Source organism: Nylanderia fulva, unplaced genomic scaffold (assembly GCF_048542155.1).
Source record: "Nylanderia fulva isolate GAGA-0341 unplaced genomic scaffold, ASM4854215v1 Scaffold21, whole genome shotgun sequence".
Lineage (NCBI taxonomy): Eukaryota > Metazoa > Arthropoda > Insecta > Hymenoptera > Formicidae > Nylanderia > Nylanderia fulva.
In genome coordinates, this window is record NW_028190275.1 from 3,159,207 (window position 1) to 3,181,633 (window position 22,427).

The following is a 22,427-nucleotide window of genomic DNA, read 5'->3' on the forward strand; positions in this document are numbered from 1 at the left end:
TTGGTGGGAGTGTACATAAATGGGGAGATGGAGAAGAAGCTAGGGGAGATGAATGAATGGATGGAGGAGGAGGGAGACAGAGTAAGAACGATAATAGGGGGGGACTTTAATGCAAGAACGGGAAATTTAGGAGGAAGAGTGGAGATAGGAGAGGAGGAGGGAGAGGAAGGGAAGGGGAGAAAATCAAGAGATACAAAAGTAAATGGGGAAGGGAGAAGGTTGGTGAAGAAGCTGGAGGAAAAGGGGTGGGCGATAATGAATGGAGGAATAGCAGGGGATGAGGAAGGGGGGTGGACATATATGGGGCCGAATGGGAAATCGGTAATAGATTACATAATAGGTAATGAGGAGGTAAGAGAGGAAATCAGGAAGTTAGAGATAGGTGAAAGGATGGACTCGGATCACATGCCGTTAATAGTGTGGTTAGAAGGGAAAGGAGGAGGAGGAGAAAGAAAAGGAAAAAAGAGGAGGAGATGGAACTGGACGGAGGAGGGGAAGGAGGAATTTAGAGAGAAGATAGGGGAAATTTGGGGGAAGCAGAAGGATGAACAAGAAGAGGAGGGTGTAGAGGGAGAGTGGGAGGAGAAGAAAAAGAAGATACAGGAAGTGTTAGATAAGGGGAATGAGAGAGAAGGAAGGGAGAAGAAAGAAAAAAAGAGAGGGTGGTTTGATAGGGAGTGTAGAAGAGAGAAGGGGGAGGTGGTAAAGGAGTTAAAAAGGTGGAGGAGGATAGGGGGGAAAGGAGAAGAATACAGGAAAAGAAAAAAGAAGTATGAGAGATTATGTAGAAAGAAGAAGGAGGAGGAGAATGAGGAGTGGACGAAGAAAGCAATGGAAGCGAGGACGGAAGGGCAGGTTTGGGAGGTGGTTAGGAGGGAAAGGGGAAAAGGAAAAGGAGGAATGGGAGAGGGGATTGAGATGGAGGAATGGAACAGATATTTTAGAGATCTATTAGGAGGGGTGGAATCGAGAGTGATAATGGGAGGAAGAAGGACGGAGAAGGAGAGAGGGGAAGATCAGATAGAAAAGGGAGAAATTAGGAGGGCGATAGGTAGGATAAAGGAAAGAAAGGCGGTGGGGGTGGACGGGATTCCGGGAGAAGTGTGGAAATTTGGAGGAGAGGGAATAGAGAAGTGGGTATGGGAGTTGTGCAATAAGATATGGAAGGGGGAGGGGTGGATAAGGGAGTGGAGTGAGGGGCTGGTGGTGCCAATCTTGAAGAGGGGTGAGGGAAAGGAGGTTTCGGAGTACAGGGGGGTAACTCTGACACCGTCTTTATACAAAGTATATGCGACGGTGTTGGCAGAGAGATTGAGGGGAGAGATAGAGGAAAAAGGGATGTTGCCACCGAATCAAACGGGGTTCAGGAAAGGGATGGGAACAGTGGACAATATTTATGTATTAAATTATTTAATAAACAGACAAATAAGTAGGAAAGGAAAGCAAATGGTCCTACTGTTTGTGGACCTGAGAGCAGCGTTTGATTCGGTGGACAGAGTGAAGTTGATGGCGGCGTTAAGAGGGAGGGGGGTGAAGGAAGAGACGGTGAGGAGGTGCGAGGAAGTGCTAGGAGAGATAGGGTTCAGGGTTAGAATAGGGGAGGAGGTGGGGGAGAAGTTTTGGACGGGGAGGGGGGTGAGACAGGGATGCCCACTGAGCCCGCTTCTGTTTAACATGTTGATGGCGGACTTGGAGGAGGAAATGGAGAAAGGGAGATGGGGGGGTGTGAGATTAGGAGAGGGCAAGGTATATACATTAGCGTACGCGGATGACGTGGTGCTGTTGGCAGAAGATGAGGGGGGGATGAGGTGTATGATGGAGAGGTTAGGGAGATATCTGGAGGGGAAGGGACTGGAACTGAATGAGAAGAAGTCGAAGGTGATGAGATGCAGAAGGGGGGGAGGGAGGTTAAAAAAGGCTAGTTGGTTTTGGAAGGGAAAAAAATTAGAGGAGGTAAAGGAGTACAAATATTTAGGATATGTGATTCAAAGGAATGGGGGGCAAGAGGGACAGGTAAGGGACAGAATAAAGAGAGGGGCAGCAATTATGGGACAGGTATGGGGAATAGGTAAGAGGAGATTTGGGAATAACTGGGGGAGGAGGTTGTGGCTCTTCGATGCGTTAATATGGACGGTTTTAGGATACGGGGTGGAGATATGGGGATGGGAAGAGAGAGAGGGATTGGAAAGGATACAAGAAAGGTATCTGAGATGGATGTTAGGAGTGGACTGGGGAACGCCTGGATATATGGTAAGGGAGGAATTGCAAAGGGAAAAGATAAGGACAAGGATGGGTAGAAGAGCATGGGGATATGAGAGAAGGTTAGAGGAGGGTAAGGGAGGATGGTTGGCGAGAATATGTTTGGGGGAGATTAAAGAAAGGGCAAAAAAAGGAGGGGAATTGTCAGGGTGGGAGAGAGAAAGAAGGGAATTTTTTGAGGGTAAGGGGATGGGATTAAGGGAGATAGAGGAAAGAAGGGAAAAGGGGGAGTTCAGATGGGAAGAAGTTGAGGAATGGGAAGGAAAGGAACAGAGGGAGGAGAGGGTAGGAAAAATGATAAAATCGGAATATAATAAGTGGTACAAACAGATTAAAGGGGAGGGGATTCCGGGCTATTTGAAGAAAGGGTGGGCGGAAGGTAGATGGAGGAGGATGGCAAGGTACAGACTGGGAAATGAAATGAAGGGAAATAGGTATTGGGAAAAGGAGGAGGATAGGAAGTGCAGGATATGTGGGAGAGGGTTAGAGACGTGGGAGCATGTGTGGGAGGAATGTATGGATTGGGGAAGGAAAGAAAGCTGGCAGGAAATGGTAAAGGAGATATTAGGAGAGGAGGGGGAAGGGGAAATATGGTTAAAAAGGTTAGAGGAAGCAAGAGGGAAAGGGGGGAGAAGGAGAAGGAGGAAAAAGGAGGACAGGGGGATGAGAGAGGGTAGGAGATAAGGGGAGAGAGAGAGGGGGAGAGTGTGTGAGTGAGTGTGTGAGAGAGAGAGAGGGAGGGAGAGGACAGGAGTGGAAGAATAACGGTAACCGGAAGCGGAGGTCCAACATAGGATAAGTAGAATGTAAGATTGCGTAGGTTAAGATAATTTAGAATAAGAAAGGTTAGGGAAAGGCGGACGTGTGTGTGTGTGTAGGTAGGGCAGAATGCGATAAAAGATGAGAAAGGCGGCGAAAAGGAGAGGCGTGGCGAAAAATGTAATTAGATTAAGTTTTAGGTATAAGTTTAGGCTAAGGAAAAAGGAAGGAAGGAATAAAGGTTTGGGAACGCTCCTTTAAAAAAAAAAGCGCCTTGTAATCCCCAATTGGGGCGGCAATAAATATATCTATCTATCTATCTATCTTACCTATCATCGTTCTTCTTGACAATTTTGCTACTTATTAACAGTTATTAAGGATGACACATAACAAACCAACAATACAGAAAGACAGCTCATTTTAAACTCTACTTGATCGGAGAGCGTGCGTGTTTATATATGATCTAATATCTATGTTTTACTCGTTAATGTCCTATTTGTCCTATTATTATTTCTTGTTCGCTAATATATCCAAAATATCAAAATACGACTCGCTAAGTAACTCAGTATCTTTGTTTAAATTTAGTCCATTTTTTTGTTCCTTGATATGTAGCATCTCAGAAATGAGTCTTTTATAATAATTATTTTCGTTGTCCATGATCTTAACATTGTCCCAATTAAAAGTATGATGTTCATTTATTATGTGTTCAGAAATTACTGAATGTTTCGTTGAGTCCAACCTAATATTATTTTTATGTTCTTTTATTCGCGTCTGCAATTGCCTCTTTGTTTGGCCTACATAGTAAGCATACTACCAATTGTAGGGGATACATATTATAATTTGGACATACGTTGATCGGTAATTTTTTATTAATCGCAGCGCCTACGGAACGGGTTAATTTCTCGCATATTAACGATGAAACTATCCGAGATCTGAACAAAATCAGGGATAATATCGAGGCGAACATTGTTGGACAGGACGGATTGAAACACGCGTTAATTGCTCAAAAACTCTTGATTCTGAATAACTATAATTAAATTTCGATATTATGTGAATTGTAAGAATTTATATTTCAATAATTATACTGAAGAAGACCGCGTGCGGTCGAAACGTTTATAGAATGATTGTAATTTGCGTTAGTTTTAATATAATGACTGTAGTTTTATAATTTATACATGTAATAAATGGTAGTTGACTGAACATCTCGAATATTCAGCTCGATAAGTTGGCCTTATATTTATCACTTTGTTTTCAATATACGAGCGACAATTGTATTAATTTTTATATATATATATATATATATGATAAATTATATATATATATATATATATATATATATATATATATAATTTAATCTCAGTTATGCGTGTGCATTTCATTTAAAAAGTCGTGTAAAAATGATCGTAACATTTATTAGCGGCTTAAAAAAAAAAGAGAAGTAATAAATCAAAATTATCCCTCCACCCTTTCGAATGAAAATCTAAAGAAATGATTTTCATATAATTTTCAAATATATCGAGTGAAAATGACGCATGTGACATTTTCGGAAATACGATATTTACGTATGTATATATACGCGTTTCGAGAATATTTTCGCGAGAGTGCACATCAATTCGCAACTGGTGAATGCATCGCGGCGTTGGCTCATGAATAATTACAATTTATAGGATACTCATCGCAATGCGCACTCGCACTGTTAGGGCCGAAAGGGCTCTCTCTCTCTCTCTCTCTCTCTCTCTCTCTCTGTCTCATTCATGAACCTCGACCTTTTAACTCCAGGTCACGGAGGGAGCTTCGTAGCAGCCCAGTGCCGTAGCATGCCGGCTCGCTGCAGCGCGTGGTGGGGCGCCTCTGAGACACCGCTGTCGATCGGCGTCGATCGCCGGGCAGCAATCGCAGGTGCGTCGCCGCAGGAGAAGAAGACGAAGGTGCGATCGTCGTCGTAGTAGCACGGGAAGCACGGAGCTCGACACCAGCGACCGATGAGCGCGGGGGGGGATGGGGGCTCGGCGTTGGGCCCACCTGCCCGGCTGCCGGGGGCCCAGCCGACTGCCGCGACCCCCTCCACCGCGACCCCCCCCATCGTCGTCGGCCAGTCATCGATCGGTGGTGTCGGTGGTGTCGCGCCAGATGGCGCGAACGCGCATCATCAATCGCCGCCGCCGCCCACGCAGTCGCAGACCGGCCAAGCCGGGGCCGCCGCCGGTGCTGCCTCCAAGTCGGCCCAGAAGAGGCCCGTCAGACGGGGCGGCAAGCCGCCGCCCGACAGGCCCGTCCGGGCCCTCTTCTGCCTGGCCCTCACGAACCCTCTTAGGAAGATGTGCATCAGCGTCGTCGAATGGAAGTATCCTTTTTGCGAGCGACGTTAAACGAGGGCGCGTCCGCAGGATTTTTTCATTTTTTTTTTCAATAATAAATAGTTGCAAAAGGAGGAAATGTTGCATTTTTTTACTCGTTTCAAGGGGGGAGCAAATGCCCGCAAGCGTCCGCAGGATTTTTTCCAGGGGGTCGCGTAATTTTTATTTTTTTTTATTTTTTTAATAATAAATGTGCAAATAAATTCTAAGGGTTTGTGTTCCAAAAGAAGAGCGAATACTGAATTTTTTTACTGATTCCAAGGGGGAGCAAATGTCCCCTTTTGTCAAAAGCATTATTGAAATGTGAACGCGATAATTTTATGTAAACGAAAAATGTTTAAAAGGCCGATGAAAAATGTAATTTTCAAACTTTTTTACTTGAAATTATAGTAGTGCTCCCCCGTTTGTTAATATTAATACTTTAATCGTAGAAATATCAATCTGTACAGTCAATCAAAATTTATGAGTTCAAGTACCAATATTTTGATTCCTCCCCGTTTGTTAATATTAATACTTTAATCGTGGAAAAGAATTTTTCAATTTATGTACAGGCCCTTAATTCTCTACGCGTCATCCCCTGATGAAGGGAAGAATTCCGAGATCAAAGTTTAGTGAGTCAGTATTTACGCGTCTCTGATTTTATATAATTAATAAATTGCGTGTTAATCCGCTCTTTCAGACTGACCCTAATTCGAGTTTGGATACAACGATGACGATATCGGGGTTAATACTGGCGACGATTTCTGAGGTTCCAAAAGGGTTAACACGCCAGAATAACCACCCTTATATTTTCCCTTAATTCGCTCGATTTTATCAACGTCATTTCGCAGACCCTTCGAGTATCTCATCCTTATGACGATATTTGCAAACTGCGTCGCTTTGGCAGTCTACACGCCGTACCCTTATGGCGATTCCAACCTGACCAATCAGTACTTGGTGAGTACCCGGCACGTGTATTTTTTGTCATCCCTTTTATTTTCTATCTAACAATAATTATTTATAGAAATTCAATTCTATTTTTATTAGACTTCTCTAAATAAAATGATAATCTTTTTCCATCGAAAAACCTCCCCCAAATAAACAAGCGGAAATCGAATAATGTTCAACGTGCATTATTTTATAAACGCACAGTTATATTTAAGTAAAAATAGAAACCTCGAAAGGAACTAAAAATAATAGCGAGCAAACGGGCAATCGTTTCGTTATATGAAAAAAGGCGCCGCCGGGAATCCCTTTGTGCGAAATTCACCGAATGCGAAATGAAGCAATTTTACCAATCGTGTGATATATTACATGTATACAAATATACATACATATGTACGTGTGTCTCTCTCGAAATCGATGAGTGGCCCTCCCTTGCAACAATAAGAGAGTGACGGTCCCGTTCAACGAACCACGCGAGCCTCTATCGAGTTATCGATTTCGAGACATTGGCGTTGGGGTTGGTGGCATGAAACTTATTCGAGCTGAAAGTTCAATAATTGTTCAATCTTGCTCGAGATCAGGCGTGCATGGCACCCCGGGCGCCTATAATTGGAAAGCGCAGTTTCGCATGTATGTCGCTGTAGCGCGAAGATTAATCGCGGGAACCCCTTTCATCCCTTTCTCCTCCCTCAACCCAACCCAATTCGTCGGACACTTCGGAAGTCATTCACGGATTATCAATGCCCGTTCGAGCTCATTCACGGAGGTTCGGCGGTGGAGATTCTCGGGATCGCGAAATCTCGACACGACTCGAGAGAGAAACGGCTCGAGTTAACGATAACTCGAAATTGAGTTTTACGTCGTATTATGCATGTACTAAAGTGGGATGGGCTCGTAGTATCTCGCCAAAGGCGACTTCGTTTCGTGTCACTCAAAGGACATCCCTTGCGCGCTAATTGATATCGAGAGGAAACTTTGTTCGAGATCAGGTTAACGAAATGTTCGCGAAAAGTTAGCCGCTGCAAAACGCGCGTTACAGTAATTGTCGGAGCCTTGAGCTTCGTTGAATTGTGAAAGGATTGATTCGTACAGACCTGGGAAAAATATACAATTAATAATTGTGTAGAAATATAGCGTCATAAAATAAGAGTAGATAATGAACAATGTATGTAAAATTTAATAATTAAGAATGAATGCAGATTTCTTTTTAGAAACAGTCAGCTACTCTTATAAAATCTATGACCAAAATATATATATCCTATTAATTTGTTTTTTCTTATTTGTCTCTCTCACTCTTTGTGCACTCTCTGAGCATCCTCGGAGGAAGAAACGGAGAACAACACCTCCGGGAGAGATTCGCGAATTCTCCAGTTGCAAACTCCAAAAAGTCGCAAATCTTAAGCTCGATCTCTCTAAATCTTCTTTAAGAACTTTCTACTTTTTCATTCTCAGTCCGATACTCAATCGAAGTAAAACTCTGAAACTCTGATATCTTTTACCACCATAAAATTATCAAACTATATGAAAAATTCATAATATATATGTCGCTCCATGTGTGTTAGTTTTCAAAGATAAAATGACAGAAAAAGATTAACTTTTTTCGTCTTTCAAACATACAAAAATCATGATCGCAGAAAGAAAGCAGAGAAAAAATTCAGTATATTTAAATATGTATGTATACAGGTACATAATTATATCTTTTTATATATATAATTAAATATATAATTATCTTTTCTTATTAACAAAATTATGTTTATATATATATATTTAAAAAACTCTTAGTAAAAATTTTGTGCTTGAATATATTGCGTTTCTGAAATAATCTCGATCTAATAAAATGTTTTATTCGATGCAAATATGTGTCACAAACTAAGCGAATAGTTTAATCTCTCAGGCAGCGTGAAATATTCGTTAGGTCTCGAACACCATTTGGCATTTAATGTCACAATAGTAGATTTATTCGACAGGCACGTTTGCATAATATTTACGTTCCTGGTCTGCTCTTTCCGTATTTCGCCCACGTCGTGGACAATATATGTTAATCCTCATGCGACTAAACTGAAAAACTGTGCGTGATAGAAATGCATTTTCTAATGAGAGATACCGATCTAATAATGGAACAAAGTGTGTGTTAATGTTACTGAGAAGCTCGACATTTAATTAATACAATTTAATTTATATTTATGGGAACGAGCTTTAGAGAATAAAGTTGACAGGTGCGAGGGATGAAAAATAATTTATCAAGCATTATCATTAATATATATCTCACTTTTATTCCACTCGGATCAGTTATTTCTTTAATCACCGAACTGTAACAAATTATTCTCGAATTTTTATAAAAGAACTCTCAAAAACGAAATAATAATAAAAAAAAAAAAATATTTTTTTATCTGAAAAGATAAAGTAAAGCAATAATTTGATCAAAAACAAGTCCTTAAAAATCATACTATGAATTAGCCTAAGTAGCATACGACGTTCTCTCTAAAAAGGTGATATAAATTCGTAATCCAGAAAATAATAAAGCTTTGAAAAAAAGATGAGAGCGTGTAAAAGAGAGGGAGAGAAACAACGCGATCCGTCAAAAGTTTGGGAACTTTCTACACAACTTCGCGCCCTCAAAGTCACGTAACGGCGCCCACGTGTCATGCATCGGCGAGCAAATACGAGCGATATAATGTGCGCTCGAACTTATTTCAGCAAGCCGATAATCGATCGATTTCGGAAATTAAACGTAATGGACACTGCGCAGAAAGAGGGAGAGAGAGAGAGATAAAGAAAATCCGTGTCCTCTCTCTCTCTCTCTTTCTCTATGGTCTTGTGTATCCGCCTTTCAACTTCCCTTTTAACATCCACCATATACTCCAGTGTACCTTCTCTCTTCGTACGGTGGCTTTTTTCCCCACCTCCGATGTGTAGCGAACGAGCGTTTTCTCTCTTCGGCCTTATTTTTAACCCTCCGCTTCTTCCTTTTGTTTCGCCTGTTTTTCTCACCAAGGCCTATACCGTAAACTGCAACCGTGCCATGCGTCGATTAATCCTTTTACGCGATGCTCGGCGATGCTGCTGGTACTAATATCCATGAGTCATACCAATGTGGGGTGATCGACGTCGAAAAGTTAATCTTAAACTCGTGTTTTTTTCTAAAATGCTTTTTTTGCATATTTTTTTCGATCTATTTATAATGAAAATAAATGATTAAAATTGTATCACATTTTTCTTCCATGTCGCACAATCGTGCTTATCAATTTCTATCACACATATATATAGCTGCTCTTGATCACTTATAATTTCGATCAGTTGTCACTTGTCAAAATATGGTATCGTAACAGTTGAAGAGAGTGTTACACAGTTTTGCGGCAGACATGGTAAGTTAATTAATTCCGCGACTTGATAACGAGTTGATCGAAGTTTCGAAATTCGGAGAGAGTACCTCTCGCTGAAGTGTTCGCTCTCTTGAACTAACCGTGTGGCGGTGAGCGAAGTTAAAGAGAATATTAAAGCAAACAAAGAAAGAACAGCAACAGGTTATTACAATATGGCTCTAAAGAGGAAGAGAGAGAGAGGCCACAAGTCCCATGTAAAAAATATCGGCGCGCGTTGACACCTTCCTGTTCCGTGTAAACGGCGATCACGTTCTCGTCGTAACTCATTGTAATCCAACTGCAACGCGACGCTCGTGCTCGAAATGCTCGTGTTGTACGCGTGCGCAGGGCACGAAACATTATTGTCTTCTCTCGGGTTCGTTTTTAATTGCAGTCCGCCGCAATTTGTTCTCGTCGCTTTCAATTACCCTCGCTTGAAGAACGTGTTCCGCGGTCAAATTAGCGACAGCGGTATGTTTTATCAGCCGATACTTGTCAATCCTAGTTCTCTTTCCAATATTAAAAAACACCCTCCTTTGTAACATTTGCTCCGAATGTTCTTTCAAAGGGATGATCGATCCGTATATATATATATATATATATATATATATATATATATATATTCCGCTTTTTACGACGATTTTTCTTACGGCGTGTTGCAGGAGAAGATAGAGTACGTTTTTCTTGTGATTTTTACGGTGGAGTGCGTGATGAAGATCATAGCTTACGGCTTCGTCGCCCACCCGGGAGCTTATCTCCGCAACGGTTGGAACTTGCTGGATTTCACGATAGTCGTGATTGGGTGAGTACATCAGCTTAATAAATTTCTACATTTATTTAATCTTTTATCCGCAGATAGACGTAGGTCCGGGATTTTAATTTTCGAAAAAAATATTTAAAAAACTGAGAGATTTTTATATATTGTAACTTTCATTCTAGATAGAATTAAATTTACGCGACTGAAATTCTTTTATTTATTCTGTTCAAACTCGATATATTGTAAATCAAATTCGCTATATAACTGAACTGAATTCATATTATATAGGATTAAATATGTTTGCGAATTTTCTTCCTCCAATTTATATAGCCTCATTTACTAACATATTTATAAAAGAAACTTGGTTTTTTTGAAAGCTTACAATTAGATTTCTTCTTAAAATATCTTTATTGGAATTTTAACGAAAAATAGGTTAAAGAGTCGAGCATTTCGACGTCCAAATGATACCTTCGGCGTTCGTTTTCTGATAAATTGATTTTTCCTCAAATTCGACAAGCGAGAACCAATAAAGACATATATAGATATATAGTATCTAACAATTTGTATTAATTGCAAGCTAATTGGATCACTGTCGATGTAATCGATAGTGCGATCATATACACTTTACCATTGGATAGTTTACACCTGATAATGTTTTCCCACATACAATATCGATAACGTCCACCAAAGTGCACGAATGACAGCGACAAGTCGTATAACTCGATTAGCTAGAAATATTCGTTTGGCGAGTAAATATTGAACATTAATATTAAATATAATATGAAGTTTACAAGTTAACTTTTGCGATTCATATTAATTATCGACAAAATTTGTAAATTTGCAATATTATACATAAATATTTAAAATCTGATGAATATCATAAAAGTATATAAAGCGATTTCATATTGTGGGGAAATAGAGCGGAAAAAAATTATCGACAACTGTTTCGTACAACATGACAGTATCATAAAAAGCTCGTACTAGCGAGCTTTAATATTTACAAGAGCTGGTGTGGCGAGTGTCTTATAAATACTAAAGCGATTTTAAAAACTCCGCCCTCTTATTTTGTACCGATTATACAGAAAGCACCTGAACAAAGTTACTCCCTTCGTTAGTTATCGGAGTATTTCATGTTTTTTCGCGAAATATATACGCAGTTAAAAGAGCCCGTGAATGTAAATTAAAAAGGCGAATAGAGAAAAATTGTAAAGTTTGCGCTTTATTGTATAAAAATAGCTTCTGAAGCTGATGAAATTGACTCGAGCTCGCGAACGAGGGTCTAATCCGGCGTAAATTTCGCGGGGTGCAAACTGATGGAGGAACGAATGAACGAACGAACGGAAGGAAGGAAGGAAGGAAGGAAATCGAAAAAATCTTTTTCGTCGTGATATAGGCGCGACGATATACGTCGAGCTCGAATTATTACGCGCACGAAGACGGGTTAGAGAATTATTTAGCAATCCGTATATATAATCCGTATATAATATGCCGCAACTCATGCGTGTAAATTAAATCCAGGTATAACAGCGTGAGCAATCGGGAATTGAAGATTCATGAACACTGTTCAAGTATCGATAATGAACTCAATGTAGCATTTGGCACCGATAACTTACATCCACGGGCGTCCGCAAAATTTTGTTCAAGGAGAGACATGATTAAATTTGTTTTGTTTCTTATTATTCTTTCTTAATTAAAAAAAAAATTTTTTTATTATTTTAATTTTATATTTTTATATTAAATAAAATTGCAAATAAATCCAGTGTTTATTCGCAAGGAGAGCAAATATTAAATTTTTTTTACTGATTCTAAGGGGGGCATCGTGATTAATATCTTGGTAGATTGCGGAAAGTTTGTACTCACGACCATTAATCCATACATTGACGTTAAATGAGATAACTTTCTCGGAGTTTTACGAAAAACGCGTTTATCTTAAAAATCGTATGCAAGATGCGCGTATTTTCGACATTTTGTGAAATATTACATTCCGATCCCGTCTTTGGCGCGAATAAAAAATCATTAATCATGATTACTACATCGTGTGAAACCGATATGCCGGTACCACATAATCCATCCGCGCCAGAGTCTGGATACATGATTCCTACATGCATCTATTACTACCATGATATATATACATGACGTAAATAATGGTACCCTATTTACGCGATCCCATCGATCGATTTTACAGAGTAAAGAGACGAGAGAAATCTCGCACACACACACAAATAAACACATTTATACATATACACGTAATCTAAAACGTCCGTGAAGAGTTGACAAACAGAGCATGTCGACCCATCCTCCTCGCGTTTCATCCCTCGGTTAATGATCCGCGATCGCGAATTTATTTGTTCGCGCGGAAGATTTTGGCGAAAAAATCTCTTATCGTGGAATTACGGCGTATTTCGTATCGACAAGCATAACTATCCGTTTTCCGTATAACAGATAGACGATGACGTTTCCTCCACCGTCTGATAACTTTATCGGTCTCTCGGTTAACGACACGGCGAATTGATCCGTCTTAATGTCCCGTGGGAGAACATGCGCGCAACTACATATATATATATATATATATCTTTCTCCTCGAATCGACCATTACGCAAAGGCCATTATTCAAATGACATGCAGCCTAATGTACGAAGAAAATGCAGTCGTCGGTAATATTCGAAATTGTCTCGTCGAGCGAGATCGCTTCCTTCCGGTCGGCGGATCCATTCGGCTCGGTTCGTTTAGCGACAACGTCACACAAACCTTCTGGTTCGTTGAATGTTTACGGTAATTTAAAGACGTGACGCGTGAACAGGAAAAATTGATTGGTACCGGACGCGATAATTTCAGAAAATATTTTTTTTTGTTTAGAGAAAAAGATATATCTCTCGTTTATTTAGATGGTGGAGGAAAGGCTTCTTTTTCCTCCCTCTTTTATGCCTCGTAAACGTTCTCATAAATGCCGCTATGCGGCGTTTATAATGCTATTAGCCTTGGCACACAAAGCTCTTTTCTTCAGGGACAAATTATCTTCTGGGAAAATGAACTTTCAGCCTACATTATAAAGTCTCCATTTTATCATCAAGTCGTTAATCCTTACTTGTCTGCTGTATAGAAAAATTTTTTGCGTTCCCCTTTGTAGAATGATAAGCACGGTGCTGATGATGCTCATGAAGGAGGGTTTCGACATCAAGGCCTTAAGGGCGTTTCGTGTTCTACGTCCTCTCAGGCTGGTTTCCGGTGTTCCAAGTAAGACTTTTCGCTCAAAATATCGATTTTATCGCAAATAACGCGAAGAAGCTAAGCTAAATATAAATTCGACTCGAACATAATTCATGAAATGTCAAAATAATTATTGTTTCGGATATGTATATTTCGAAGCTGTTTAAAAACTTAAATAATATTAATCGATGTGTCAATTATCTGTCGCGAATAAACATCAAGGAATTAAGTTGAACAAATTAAATTGGGACATACAATTAAATAATTGAGATGTCAACATAATTTTGTCAGAATATATATTATTTAGTTGTTTAAAGAGTTAATAATCATAATTAATGCATATGTGTGTATGGAAGAAAGGGAAGAAGAAATGTACGCTCGTTTATTCATGATAAAGATAAATGGATTTGTCATCTGCGTAGGTCTTCAAGTGGTCCTAAACTCTATTTTGAGGGCGATGGTACCACTTTTGCACATTGCTTTATTAGTTCTCTTTGTCATCATCATTTACGCCATCATCGGCCTCGAGCTGTTCTCCGGAAAGATGCACAAAACATGCAGGAACAACATAACTGGTAAGTGCACGTTTCAGGATTGCTACGTGTTCTGATAAAAATTTAACGCAATGCTTGGCAACGACGGCGAACGTATACCGGATCGATGTTTGCACACATGCTCTCAAATTTATTATAAATTTTCTCGAATCCCGAATCTCTCTCTGACTCAGATATATATATATTCGGTAAAGAAACTCAATTTAAATATTATATCTTGATATTATTTTGTAACTAATTTATGGATATATTAATTAATGTATTCGATATATATAGATGACTAAAAATTCACACTTAAATTTCTGAAAAGGCGAATCTGGACTCTCTTTTTATTAAAAAATTAAATTTACTTATCTCTTCTCAAGAGATTATATATACGTAGAAAATTACTTCTTGAATGTGTAATATATTTGTAAAAATATATATAATAAAAAATAATGTATATATTTATATAGTACATAATATCAAGAATATTAATGTATAATCGTGCAAAAAAATTGTCGCACAGTTGGGTTTAAAAAATTGCTTATGCAGTTTACAGCGAATTCTAAAAAAGTCATGAGATCAAAATTATACATATATCGAGAATGTTAGTATAATACACGCATGAGGAATTTATCTGCATTCCGTCCTGCGTCATAAAGAATTAACGAGGAGTTTAGAATGCGAAATGTTACTCTCGTGTCTGTTAGATTATTTAGAAAATCGCGTAGGTCTTGGTAAAGGTCGCTCCCGTGGGATATTCGGGGAAAAATCGTCGGGACCGAGGAATGGCGCAAAAGAAGAAGACGAAGAAGGAAGAGGATGGGGGAGGGAATTTGGCGAGGGGCCCTGAAGGGAACTCCCGGCTTAGCCTCCTAACACACTTTCCGCCGGGACGGCTATTTTAGATATGATTCAGCCGCGAGAGACGCGAACGTGAAACTAACGTCTAATTATTATTAGCGCGAGGGACAAGCGCGCGCGCGCGATTTGCGTACCGCACGGCAAACAGCTGATTCACGGGAATGCGTAAAATAGCGTGCGGACGTCTCCGGGCCCGGGCGATACAAAGAGATACGCCGAGATGCGACGAGGAAGAGAGAGAGAGAGAATTCGCCCAGACTCGCGTCTTTAAAATCTGTATAATAAATTTAATTTATTTTTACACTGAAAAAATTATTAAATTAATAAACAATGCAAAATTAATACCTAATCAAAACATCACATACCAATGCTCAAGCTCGTATGACAATAAATTTTATATTTGTTAACAAATATCAAATAATTTGGAGAGGATGAACATAATCATTGCCAGATCGAGGGACTTTCGTCAAATAACGATAAGTGGTTCATTTGGAGTAATGTATAAGTGTCACTCCAAGTTTTTATTAATAATTCTAATATATTTTATGAATAACCGGACGAATCATTCTGCTTCTAATTGGGTTCTTACTTTGTTGAACTATTTTAATGGTCTCAATTCATTGTAAATATATTTTGCGTTTTAACTATGACTCAACTATATAACTTATATTGACTATGTATTGCGGATTTTTTATTAGAATTTTATGTATTTATTTATTATCGTTATTTATTATCACTATTTTTTTGCGCACTGAAGAGGAGCAAGTAGAGCTCGAAACGTTTGTATAATTATTATTTCAAATTAAGAATTTTCTTCTCAATAATAAAATAATATCGTATTGCTCGTTACACATGGCCTTAATTTAATAATTTATCATTGTTTAAATTAATAAATATTTATTCCAATATTGCCTCATAAATCATTTATTGGAAATAAATAAATATTTATCTGTCTGGAAAGGAATTTTCCTTATTTATTAAATAAATATTTTTCACATTAAATCAATATTATTGGCTTCAAATAAATTATTTATTAGACAGTATTGAAATAAATATTTATTCGAATTCAATAAATTTTTTTTCAGTGTATTAATGATTATATTAATTAATATATATATTGTAGTTATATTCTTTCTCTATTTTCGTGTAAATGTACACCATCGCAAAGAACCTCCGACGATAGTCTCTAACTAATCAATTAGAATAATTATTTTAACTGATTAAAATTTATACTAATTATTTTTTAATTACATGTTAGATATTTCTCTGCTCTATATATTTATGTATACTATTAATACGAAAACCAATTATATATTCATTATTTTAATTCGGTAAGAAGAGAGAGAGAGAGAGAGAGATCCAGATACGATTTGCCATGTTGGCTCAAGTGTATTTAAAGTTTAACGAAGCAACGGGCTTAATGAAGCTCCTTTAATTGACCTATGCACCGTAGAAGCGCGAGATAGAAAGATCGATAAATCGCGTAAGTAAGGAAGAAGAAGTATTAATCTCAAGCCACTCTGCATAGATACATACGTATAGAGAAATATGCAAACATTTTTACGACACCTTAAACTCGTTGCTCTCGGAACTAATTAGGCAAGTTTTTAATGCCGCGCGTTTATATATACGGGAAGTCGATCTTATTACGGTTTCGCGGGCATCTCTCGTTTCGGGGATGAAAAAAATTCGATTCCCCTTTATTATATCGCAGATCGGATAATGGACAATCCGGTACCGTGCGGCGAGATGGGCTTCCAGTGCTCTCAACTCGGACCCGAGTTCTACTGCAGCAAACAGTTCTGGGAGGGTCCCAACTACGGTATCACGAATTTCGACAACTTCGGACTGGCCATGCTCACGGTCTTCCAATGCGTCACCCTCGAAGGCTGGACGGACGTGCTTTATAATGTAAAATCTCTTATACGCGATATGTCTTGTCACATCAAATTTTCAGTAGACTCACGTTATGCTCTTGAACAGGATGTCTATTCAAATAGTATGAAAATCTTCCGAAACACGGGTCTGATCGGATTCACCGAGTATTTTCGGTTCAAAATTCTCCAAACAAATTTGGAGAATTTGTAGATGCGAACTTTTTATATTATAAAATTATTAGTTTATCATTAAGAATTGTAATGGAGATTCTGTATTGACTGTTCATGAAACTGTCAAAAAATAATGGAAAACAATTCTTTAAAATTCTCTCTCCAACAAAATTCCATGAAAATGATCTGAATTTAAAACGTGAAAAAAGAAAAAAATGAAAAATTCGAGATTTTCTAGCTTTTTCTGTGAAATAGACACTCTGTTGAAGTAATTAATATAATTGATGTGATTGTATTTGCTGTGCATTGTTCGGATCCGTATTATTCCACATATTATTATATTTATACACTTAGCCGTGATTCTGTTAATTTTCCGTGCAAATCAAAATTAATCAGTCGTCAAGGACCAGTTCACTTATTTTTATCATCATATAATTGCGTTTTATTTAGATCGAGGATGCGATGGGGAGCTCGTGGCAGTGGATATATTTCATCTCGATGGTCATCCTCGGAGCTTTCTTCGTGATGAATCTAATTCTCGGTGTGTTGTCCGGGTAAGTGTCGCGAGAAGTTTTGCTCCATAAATAATTCTCCATCGCGACAAATAAGTTTTAAGAAGGATGGTGCCCGGTGCTGCCTAATTTTCACTAATATTTTATAAAATATATCGGGAATGATAAACTCGAGTGTTACACGTGTTTCATCGAGAAAACGTAAATACGGAGACATATAACGCTGTAGATCCAGCTTTCGGAGTATACGACTCGAGTCGATCGGCTTGCGACATCTATCCTTGCGGAGTTTTACAATTCTCGACGAGAGGGGACGGGATAAAAATATCTTTTTCTTAGGTTCATATACATAAACACACGCACACACTCCGTTGCGTATCGGTAAAGGATGCGCGGCCAACCGAGGCGTGAAAATCGGTATCGATGATAAGCGCGATTTAACTTCCTTCCCTTTTTTACGTTTTTTATCCATCGCTTAACGCATCGCGCGCAAACACTCTCATTATCGGAAACGCGGCAAAACACATGTTCGCGAAATATGCGGATCGCTCGAAAATTATCCAGTCGTCAAAATGTCAAGGGGAGACGTTTCAAGTGCGAGAAGCAATAAAGAAGAATCGGAGAGAACCGTTTATAATATTATATTAAAATCTTCCTCGATTCGCGACTCGTGTGAATATAAAATCTCGTATGCTAAAATTCATGCTGTCGAATGAAAAATTTCCAGAAAATTTGCATTTTCACCCAGAGAAAAAACGTCACTCCGCGAATAATTAGAACTTTAGATTGCTTAGATCCTTTGAAGGTCCTTTTCTCGATATAATGCGTAGATGGATTTCATTTTGTTTGTCGAACGAGAGAAATCGAACAAGCGCGGACAAATAAAGGGAGTCTTTCATGTCTATCTCGATTTCCGTTTCGTATGACCTTTGAATGTTTTAATTACACGCCCGGCGCGTACCTTTAATCAAGACGCGACGCAGTCGTATATTTGCAATCCGTTTTCGTGCAGTGAATTCTCCAAGGAGAGAGAGAAGGCGAAGGCGCGTGGCGACTTTCACAAGCTCAGGGAGAAACAGCAAATCGAGGATGATCTCAGGGGTTACCTCGACTGGATAACGCAAGCCGAGGACATCGAGCCGGAAGCCGACGAACCGAAGCAAGATGGGAAAAGTATGTATAAAAATATATATATGCTATAGATAAATTGTTATTAATAAATAATTATATAAATTATATTATGCATATTTTTTATATTATTATATTATTGCAAAAATAAAAAATTGTAAGTTGAAAATAATTGGAGATATTTTTTATACATATTAAAAAATATATATAAAAAAGAGAACTAAATAATCGAAAAGGATTATATACAGGTATAATATGTAATTTCAAAAAGAAATTTGTATGCAATTTTCCGCTAATCCGTACGCATCAGTATTTATGCAACTAAATTCACAGTGTTTATGCAAATACGAGTATATAGAAGTGCATAATCTGAATTCGGGAAGTTGTTCATTAAACTAAATTCCGCGAGATGAAATAACTTTCTCTCTCTCCCTGGTTAAGGTATGATAATTAATCGACGGAGTTTAATATTACATAGCCAAGCAAAACGAAATAGAGAGCACGGATCAATTAGAGGGCGACGAAGAGGGTATCCAGCAAGAGTCCGTGTGGAAAAAGAAGAAACGAGACCTAGATAGGTAATTAGGATTTTTATGCGGAAAATCGCTCATCCAAATGTCATCACATATATATATAAAATTCGCGAATTTAGAATCGTCGTAGATATATACAGAGTGTCTTATCGTACCATACATTTATGGGAGACTCCTCGCAGCGAAAATGTGCGAGGAAGGTTATCATTTTTTTTTAATGTTCCCAATTTTTCAAATCATATATCAATATTCAAGTAAACTTTACCTGAAATTAATTTAAAAAAAAAATGTGTTAATAATTTAGTCTCATAAAAATGTTTGGACATTTTTGCTGAGAAAAACTCGTCTCGAAATCTCTCATTATAATATGTGGTACAGTAAATCTGAGACATCCTGTATATTTGAGAAAGCTCCTCCTCCGAAATACATACGTGAAAGTCTTACATACATATTTTTTTTAATGTTCCCAATTTTTCAAATCATATATCAATATTCAAGTAAACTTTACCTGAAATAATTAAAAAAAAAATGTGTTAATAATTTAGTCTCATAAAAATGTTTGGACATTTTTGCTGAGAAAAACTCGTCTCGAAATCTCTCATTATAACATGTGGTACAGTAAATCTGAGACATCCTGTATATTTGAGAAAGCTCCTCCTCCGAAATACATACGTGAAAGTCTTACATACATATTTTTTTTAATGTTCCCAATTTTTCAAATCATATATCAATATTCAAGTAAACTTTACCTGAAATAAATTTAAAAAAAAAAAATGTGTTAATAATTTAGTCTCATAAAAATGTTTGGACATTTTTGCTGAGAAAAACTCGTCTCGAAATCTCTCATTATAACATGTGGTACAGTAAATCTGAGACATCCTGTATATTTGAGAAAGCTCCTCCTCCGAAATACATACGTGAAAGTCTTACATACATATTTTTTTTAATGTTCCCAATTTTTCAAATCATATATCAATATTCAAGTAAACTTTACCTGAAATAAATTTAAAAAAAAAATGTGTTAATAATTTAGTCTCATAAAAATGTTTGGACATTTTTGCTGAGAAAAACTCGTCTCGAAATCTCTCATTATAACATGTGGTACAGTAAATCTGAGACATCCTGTATATTTGAGAAAGCTCCTCCTCCGAAATACATACGTCCTGAAAGTCTTACATACATATTTTTTTTAATGTTCCCAATTTTTCAAATCATATATCAATATTCAAGTAAACTTTACCTGAAATAAATTTAAAAAAAAATATGTTAATAATTTAGTCTCATAAAAATGTTTGGACATTTTTGCTGAGAAAAACTCGTCTCGAAATCTCTCATTATAACATGTGGTACAGTAAATCTGAGACCATCCTGTATATTTGAGAAAGCTCCTCCTCCGAAATACATACGTCCTGAAAGTCTTACATACATATATGTAACCGTATACACGAACGTCTCGATGTAGATCAAAGCGTCATTTATCCGAACAAGTTGAAAGAAGTTCGCTTAAAGCCGGTCTCGTATATACGCTCGAGCGAGTGGGCAAACTTTAGACTTACACACTCGCGTATTGTGATGTGAATTTGCAGAGTGAACAGGCGGATGCGAAGAGCCTGCCGAAAGGCAGTCAAGTCCCAGGTCTTCTATTGGCTCATCATAGTTCTGGTTTTCTTGAATACCGGCGTCCTCGCTACAGAGCATTACCATCAACCGAGCTGGTTGGACGACTTTCAAGGTAAATACCGCCTCTTGCCGCTTGCTTAGCGGAAATAAAGTCGACTTTAGCGTGTGTTTGCCTTTAATTATAAACCGCCTCGACGCCTCTGGTAATGCATTTCGTAACGCGAGCCTCTTTCGTCTGCCATTAGAAATCACGAACGTCTTCTTCATCGTCCTCTTCTCCATGGAAATGATGTTAAAGATGTACAGTTTAGGTTTTCAGGTGAGTTCATCTCGTCGCACATTTTCAAATTATTCTCTTTTCCAATTTCGAATAAATATGATGCAGAGTTCATAAATATCAATATTATATATATATATATATATATATGTATATATATATATATATATATTTTTTTTATATATAATTATCGTTCTTATTATTTACATATTAATGATGTGTTTATTGAAAAAGGTAAATACGAGCGTCTCTCTCTCTCTTTTTCATTTAAACAGAAAGATGCATTTAAATATTTTGTTTCTTCGCAAAAATTATCTGCTTAATCTTCCATCACTGTAATTTATTATTATAATTCACAGGGTTATTTCGTCTCGTTATTTAATCGTTTCGATTGCTTCGTCGTGATCGGCTCGATCACCGAAATGATACTTACACGTACACAAGTGATGCCGCCTCTTGGCGTTTCCGTACTCCGTTGCGTCCGGTTGCTCAGGGTATTCAAAGTAACAAAGTGAGTACTCGTATTCTCGAGACGTATAACTTATATAGGTATTCATTCAATATAATACTTGGAAAATCAAGTCCCAATGATATTTCACATCATTGAAAAATTTGTGTCTTTAACAAATATGTCACATGTCCTAAACGGTCCGCAGAAATTTTCATGTTAATTTAAATATAATATGGATATGTTAAATGGAGATAGTATTAATATTTTAACACAAAATAAATGCAAAACTTTAAATAATTTGAAATAAATTTTGTGTAAAATTAACATATTATCTTCCCCACGTATAGGTATTATAAAATTAAAAATAGTCAACACTTTTTTTTCTGTAAATTTTAACAAATAATCTTGTCACTAATAAAACAGAACATAGGATATTTATTGTACAAAATTAAAAATAGATGCACATTGTGTTATTTTTTCATCTTTTTCAGTTGTTTTAATAATTTAACAGCAATATGTTAAATTAATACATTAATGTGTGAAATATTTAACATAAAGATTTTAACGGGGACCGTTTTTGTGTACAACAGAGGTGCAAAAATATTTTCCGAAAGACGCGAAGACTTTGATATTTCGGGATTTACATGTGAGATGCGTTGTTTTTCTCATTTTTCAGATATTGGAGATCACTATCGAATTTAGTGGCCTCTCTACTGAACTCCATACAATCGATCGCTTCGTTGCTGCTCCTGCTTTTCCTTTTCATCGTTATCTTCGCTCTTCTGGGCATGCAGGTAGATTTTTATTTAACATAAAAGAGACGTAGCGACACG

The 22,427-nt window shown here is 37.7% G+C and overlaps 1 protein-coding gene across 3 annotated transcripts in view; it reads left to right on the plus strand.

Moving 5' to 3' along the window:
• Ca-alpha1D (Ca[2+]-channel protein alpha[[1]] subunit D) overlaps window positions 1-22,427 on the plus strand; it is an 87,245-nt gene that overhangs the window by 22,787 nt on the left and 42,031 nt on the right. For all 3 annotated transcript variants that reach the window (XM_085482548.1, XM_085482549.1, XM_085482550.1), the window contains exons 2-14: window positions 4,798-5,362; window positions 6,206-6,311; window positions 10,324-10,463; window positions 13,546-13,652; window positions 14,048-14,200; window positions 16,740-16,936; window positions 17,524-17,627; window positions 18,598-18,758; window positions 19,192-19,291; window positions 20,833-20,978; window positions 21,112-21,185; window positions 21,503-21,654; window positions 22,271-22,388. In XM_085482548.1, the coding sequence (XP_085338674.1) occupies window positions 5,001-5,362; window positions 6,206-6,311; window positions 10,324-10,463; window positions 13,546-13,652; window positions 14,048-14,200; window positions 16,740-16,936; window positions 17,524-17,627; window positions 18,598-18,758; window positions 19,192-19,291; window positions 20,833-20,978; window positions 21,112-21,185; window positions 21,503-21,654; window positions 22,271-22,388 (1,920 nt within the window). In that variant the 5' untranslated portion in view covers window positions 4,798-5,000. The remainder of the gene's footprint in view (window positions 1-4,797; window positions 5,363-6,205; window positions 6,312-10,323; window positions 10,464-13,545; window positions 13,653-14,047; window positions 14,201-16,739; window positions 16,937-17,523; window positions 17,628-18,597; window positions 18,759-19,191; window positions 19,292-20,832; window positions 20,979-21,111; window positions 21,186-21,502; window positions 21,655-22,270; window positions 22,389-22,427) is intronic.